This window comes from Urtica dioica, chromosome 7 (assembly GCF_054948205.1).
Source record: "Urtica dioica subsp. dioica isolate 48M chromosome 7, U.dioica_male_clone48M_v1_H2, whole genome shotgun sequence".
Taxonomy (NCBI): domain Eukaryota; kingdom Viridiplantae; phylum Streptophyta; class Magnoliopsida; order Rosales; family Urticaceae; genus Urtica; species Urtica dioica.
Genome location: NC_142762.1, coordinates 33,521,870 through 33,528,509, shown reverse-complemented (window position 1 = coordinate 33,528,509; position 6,640 = coordinate 33,521,870). Strand labels below are relative to the sequence as shown.

Genomic DNA, 6,640 nt, shown 5'->3' with positions numbered 1-6,640 from the left:
CGCAACCAAATGGGCCCGACTGGACCTAAACTCGCGAAGATGGGCCCTGGGCCGAAAAACTCAGGTCCCCCAGCTGTGCCCCTGCCCCCCAAAGCCCAGAGCTTTCAGAAATCTAGCCCACGCGATGGTGCCCAGGGCGAGGACGCGAATGTTGCACCTCTGAGTCGCGCGAAACAGAATGGAGAAGCGGACCTGGATTGCCCGGCGACTGTAGATGCTGGGGACCGTAATAACGACAGGGCCGAGGTAGATAAAGCCGGAAAGGACCCCGATGGGCTTCTGGCAATGAAGCAAACCCAGACCCCGACTCTCCGCCTAAGTCTCAGGTGGTCGGTGATGGGGGAATGGCGAAAGGAAGAACTGAGGCGGGGCAGGCGTCTACGGCAGCTCCCCCGGCAGTCTTCGCGTTCAATGCTAAACCGGCCCCCCAAGCTCCGACGGCAGATAGAGCTCATGATGTGGGACCTATGGTGGAGGGCTCGACTTAGAGACGAATGGGTGCCAGAGGAGTGGACGAAAAAAAGAAGCAGTCCAGGTCCCTGACGGCGGAGAAACCATCCTGGAAGAAGAGAGCCCGTCAAGCCCAGGAGATGATGCTCCCTCCCCCTTCTCTGGCGGATAAGGCTCTCCTAATCGACCCGATCGAGCCTTGCGAAGACCCAGCTCTAGGTCCCTCTCAGAGGCAGGACCTAGAGATGCACATTCCAGCCTCTACCCCTCCTCCTACCCCTGGTGTTTCTGGTCACGTGGATTCAGCAGGGGTCCCCTCGATGATTGAAGCGGCGCCCCGCTGTGACGTGGGCGACCGGGAGCAATGATTACTATATTCTGGAACGTCCGGGGGTTAGGTAACCCCGGGACGAAGGAAGCTCTTCAGTCGCACGCCCGTAAGTACAAGCCCGATTTGTTCTTCCTTTCGGAAACTAAACTAACGAGTAGTGCGGCTGAACGAGTTCGTCTGTTTCTTGGTTTTGATAATTGCTTTGCGGTGGACCGGGTGGGTCGAAGTGGAGGTCTCATGTTGCTATGGAAGGATACGATTCGTTTCTCTCTAGGATCGTATTCCCGGTTTCACATTGAAGGTATGGTGGAGGACGATGAAGGCCGAGTTTGGAAATTCCTGGGTCTCTATGGGGATCCGATGGCGTCTTACAGAAAATTCACTTGGGAGCTTGTTTGAGGAGTCATGGCCTCCTATAATGGGCCATGGCTTGTCGGAGGAGATCTCAACGAGGTACTCGAGGATCGGGAGCTTAGCGACGGGCGGAGCCGGGAGCCGTATCTTCTAGATTCCTTCCGGCATATGCTCGAGGATTGCGACCTTGAGGATCTTGGCTATAGCGGGGCAGATTTCATGTGGCGGCATAGCTCTTCTCCGGATAGTATCGAGGAGAGGATTGATCGATGCCTGGCTAACTCGGATTGGAAGACTCTAGTCCCTTTGGCAAAAGTCTTCCACCTCGAGTATTGGAGATCGGATCATAGGCCTCTCCTTCTCACGTCCTTCGGGACCAAAGGGGCGGCCAAGCCAAAAAGATCTCGGAGGTTCTTCTTTGAGGAGGCATGGTGTGATGAAGAAGAATGTGGGGCCATCATCCGGAGAGAGTGGCCGGGACCGGAGGAAGTTAGGGAGGCCCGAGATCTTGTCGACTCCCTTCGTAAGTGCAACGAGAAACTCTCCGGGTGGAACAAGGGGAAGTTTTCCGAGCTTAAGCACAAGATTGAGAGGCAAAAGTTGGTGGTAGAGCGAGCCGGTGACCGTAGATTTGGAAGCACCCGGGGTGACTTGGGGCGGGAACAACGCCAACTCGATTGCCTTATCGAGAAAGACGAAATGTATTGGAGGCAAAGGAGTCGGATTGCTTGGATGAAATGTGGAGACAAAAACTCGAAACTTTTCCACCGAAAGGAGACCTCGAGGAGGAAGAGGAATGAGATTCGGGGCCTTTACGATGATGCCGGTTCTTGGAGGGGCGACGAAAGGGGTATTGAAGAGGTAATTTCTACCTACTTTGAAGACATCTTTCGCTCCTCAAAACCCGACCCTACTCGTGTCTCGGAAGCTCTTGAGGGATTACAGGATAGAGTAATGACGGAGATGAATAGAGACCTCCTTAGACCCTTCGATGAAGACGATGTGAAGGCGGCCATTTTCTCCATGGATCCTATCAAGGCTCCGGGGTTGGATGGGTTTCCGGCCCTCTTCTACCAGAAGAATTGGGAGGTGGTGGGGAAAAGTGTGACCGAGGTGTGCTCGGGCATTCTCAATGATGGCCAACCGGTTTCGGAGCTCAACGACACTCTTATCACTTTGATTCCCAAAGTTGATAAGCCTACGAAGGTGAATGAATTTCGTCCCATTAGCCTATGTAAGTTATCCCTAGAATCAGATGATCCTGCACCTAGTTTTCCCAACCCTGAGTATGAGAATACCTTCATCCAGGTGGAGCTCAATGAACTCGATCCTGTTAGGGAACCTCCATCTCATAATGACTTGATAGATGTTCAGATCCCTGATCGGGAGCCAGCAACGATGCCTGAGCACTTTGATCAGACTGAACACCTTGATAGGTCTACTCAGGAGAAGTTAAAGGACTATCAGTTGACCAGGGATAGAACTAGGAAAGACATAAGACCTCCATCTAGGTATTCCAATGCAGACTTAGTGTACACTGCCCTTATAGATGCCCAATATCCTAAACCTTAGAATCTGAAACCTATGTGTATGCAGTTGGTTCTAAACATAAATATGAGTAGCAAGAGGCCATAGAAGAGGAGAACAAGTCTTTGGTTGTGAATAAGACTTGGATTTTGGTTGAAAAACCAAAGACACAGAAGCTGGTGGAGTGCATATCGTTGTACAAAATCAAAGATGGTCTATTTGATCAGGACCCTCCAAGAGTTAAGTCCAGACTTGTGGCAAAAGGCTATACCCAAAGAAAGGGTATTGATTTCACAGAGATTTTCTCACTTGTGGTAAAATTCAAAACTATTAGAGTCATTCTGGCTCTGGCTGCTTGCTTGAATTTGGAACTTGAACATTAGGATGTCAAAACCTCTTTTCTTCATGGTGTCTTAGATGAAGAGATATTTATGAGACAACTTGAGGGATTTATTGATAAAGTCCACCCTGAACATGTTTGTTTGCACAAAAAAAACCTCTTTATGGTTTGAAACAAAGTCCCATACAATGGTATAAAAAGTTTGATTCTTTTGTTCTGAGTATTGATTTTACTAGGAGTGAATATGATAGTTGTTTTTATTTTACTTCTCTGAATGATATACCTGTTTATATCTTGCTTTATGTTGATGATATGCTTATTGTGAGCAAGTCTGTTGTTAAGATTAATAAGCTTAAGAGTGATTTGAATCCTGCTTTTGATATGAAAGATCTAGGTTCTGCTAGAAGAATTCTTGGCATGATCATTGATAGAGATAGGAAAAAATTTATGTTGCGTATTCATCAAAAACCATACATGGAGAAACTTGTTTATAAGTTTGGTAGTTTGCATTGTAAGACTGTTCTGATGCCTTTAGCTCCTCATTTTATCTTGGATAAGACACAATGTCCAAAATCAAGAGATGAGATCATGAGAATGGAAAATGTGCCTTATGCCAACGCTATTGGTTCTTTGATGTATGCTATGATTAGTACTAAGCCTTACTTGTCTGACATATCTCCGTTGAGTAGATTTATGTCTAATCTTGGTGTTGATCATTGGAATACTCTGAAGTGTGTTTTTGCTTATGTCAGTATTACTGTTAACCTTGGCTTGTGCTATAGTAAGCGAAATGCTTTGTTTGATTTGGTTGGTTATGTTGATGCTGATTATGCTGGTGATATGGATTCTAGGAAATTCACTATTGCTTTCTCTTTTACTCTTGGTCGTAATTGTATTTCGTGGAAATCTAACCTACAGTCAATTGTTGCTTTATCTACCACTGAGTCTGAATACATATCCATTCTTCTCCTCTCTGTGTTATTTGTTCTGGTTCAATTGTCTTGATTGTGTTTCGTTGTAAGAAACTGTGAAAAAATAGCTTGTTTTGAGAGTGTGAGCGATTATATTGTGAGATCGAGAGTTGACGAGACTGAGGGTGTATCGAGACAAAGCATAGTATAGACCGAGCTTCTCCCATGGAGCTCAACGTGCATGTAATTCTTTATTGAACGAAGCACGGGAAAAATCGGTGGTATTCTTTTCTTTACAGTTTTTGTGCTTGCTTGTTTCATCTGATTGCGATTGAGTCATGTCCTATTTCCAGAAAGCGACTACAATATTAGGGCTAAATTTACAACAGTCCCAATAAATATAGAAAAAAAAAAATCTGTATCCTTGTCAAATTAGACAAAATTTGACATTTTAAATTTCTTTACATCTTACATCAACATTTCTTTCGGTACCCACATTTTTGGTAAAATCGAACAATCTCAGTCAACATTTTAACCCTTGATTTATTTCTCCTGTGTTTCTTCTCTCTTTCATTGACCAAGCTCAACTAAAATAAGTGTGTCTTATTTCAAAACAGAGAGCAATAAAGCGTTTTGTTTACGAATCTAGATATCATTAAGAAATTTGAGAGCCAAAAGAGCAAGTTTTTTTTTTTTCTTTCTTTCTTCAAGATGTTCCTAATTCCTATGGTCTATAAAATAAATAATACACGAAAAGCCTACAACCACCGAGGCCGTAATATAAACATGAGCAGATTATTTGACAACTTGCCCTATCTCATTAGTTGGATAAACTCATCCAAGAAATTGTAAGACGAGCCACCAATTTGGACAGCCCTCTTGGCAACTCTTTCAAAATGTGTTGCTCTCTCCCTCGCTTTCTTGCCTCTCAACCCACTCATCAACTCCTTGACTCCGTTGCAAATCTCGGCCCGGCCCATGACCTTCCCGTCTCGGCCCGATCCACCTTCGAGGCTTATTCCAACCTTGAGCTCCTCCACCAAGTACTTGGCATTGAGATGTTGCTCCGCGTGCATGGGCCAAGTCAGCACCGGGACCCCGTTCGTGAGGCTCTCGAGAGCCGAGTTCCACCCGCAATGGCTCAAGAACCCGCCCACCGCCCGATGGGCCAACGCCCGCTTTTGGTCAACCCATTCCCTCACCACAAGCCCGCGAGCCCTATCGCCCGTCGGATTTTTCCAACTCCCCTATCTCACGATCAAGATGTAATCCTCTCCCGATTTCTCCAACCCGTGAGCCAGCTCGTCGAGTTGCTCGCCGTGCAATGAGGCCGTGGAGCCGAAAGACACGTAGATCACGGAATTTGCCTCTCTCCCATCCAACCACCGGATCCACTCCTCACTCGAGCTCGGCCCATCAAACTTCTTGTCGTTTTCCTCGACTTGGTCGTACAAAAACAAAGGACCCACACAAAAAGCCCTAGTATTATTCTTCCCACTGCTTCCGTACAGCTCCTCCAAGTTGGAGACGAACCCATTTTCGAGCTCGGAAACGGTGTTGGCGATCACAGCCCAACTCCCCAAATCGAGCCTCTCCGCCTCCAAGAAAAACTCAGCGATCTCACTTTGACCGATCGTCCGGAGCGAGAGAGGCAAGTCTCCCCGGGTTAGACCGAACGAGAGGTCAACGCCTTTCACGTCCACTAGGTCACCGTCGCGTAGCGTTTTCTCGTGACCCTTGTGCACGGCGAGAGACTTCTTCACGAGCGTAGCGAAGACGCCCATCCCGTTGAAGACCACCCTCGGGACGCCCAAGTCCCGGCAGAGCTTGTTGGTCCACCCCAAGAAGGAGTCCGATACGACGCACGAAGGTCTGTCGTTTTTCACCATCTCTCTCATGGCGGCCTCGAATGGCCGTTCGAGGAGCTTCGTGGCGTTGAAGAAGGGAATCGCTTGGGACGGTTCGCGGATGGTTGACGTGTTCTCGCACCCTTCGGGGAGGCCCTCGACGCCTTCGGGGAAAGGGATGGTCATCACTCGCACGTGCGGGTACATTGACACGTGTGGCTCTATGGACGGAACGTTCGCCGGAGTCGTCACGATCGTCACTCGGACGCCGCGGCGAGAAAGCGCTTTCGATAGGTCGATGATGGGAATGGTGTGGCCTTGTGCCATGAAAGGGAACATCACGATGTGTGGTCGTGCTTTTGATTCTGAACCCATTTTTTTTATGTATGGGTGTCTGTGTGTGTGTAAGTGACTTTTTATTTTTATTGTTTTATAGAGAGGAATGTTTGTTTCTATATATTTCTTTGGTTCTTGTTCCTTCTTTACACGATGGAATGGCTAATTATGGAAGATATTTCAATCGTGGTCCATTAATCTCTATCCTTCAATTGAGGCATAGAGTATCTCTGCTAGTGCTTGCGTAGGAAACGTCTAAACCAATAAACAGTATTAATTTCTGAAGACTTTCTTTCATTTTCGTTTATCATTGAAATTGAAATGAAAACCCTTCCTTTTTCTTTCCTTTAGTCTATATCTTTCTAATAATAGTGAATGCTTTTTGGACATGTTTATCCCTTCATTTTTCTTTCCTTTTTCTATATCTTTCTAATAATAGTGAATGTTTTTGGACACGTTTATTTACTTTTTTCACGAAATTAGATTGTTAACTGTCTGCATTCTATAACGCGTAGATTCCTTTTATTTTCTAGAATTTAACATT

General features: G+C 46.4%; 1 protein-coding gene across 1 annotated transcript; it reads right to left on the bottom strand.

Annotated features, from left to right (window-relative positions):
- Positions 1 to 4,725: 4,725 nt before the first annotated feature.
- Positions 4,726 to 6,135, bottom strand: LOC149390939 (putative UDP-glucosyl transferase 73B6). The gene is made up of 2 exons (XM_089619898.1): positions 5,170 to 6,135; positions 4,726 to 5,124 (listed from the first exon to the last, which is right to left on the bottom strand). Exons 1-2 carry the CDS (start codon positions 6,133 to 6,135, stop codon positions 4,726 to 4,728), a joined length of 1,365 nt encoding a protein of 454 aa, XP_089476024.1.
- Positions 6,136 to 6,640: the final 505 nt, after the last annotated feature.

Coding starts and splice junctions, on each gene's coding strand:
- LOC149390939 (XM_089619898.1), bottom strand. CDS start 6,135: ATGGGTTCAGAATCAAAAGCACGACCACACATCGTGATGTTCCCTTTC. Junction 5,125..5,169: donor GAGAGGATTACATCTTGATC/GTGAGATAGGGG, acceptor GATAGGGCTCGC/GGGCTTGTGGTGAGGGAATG.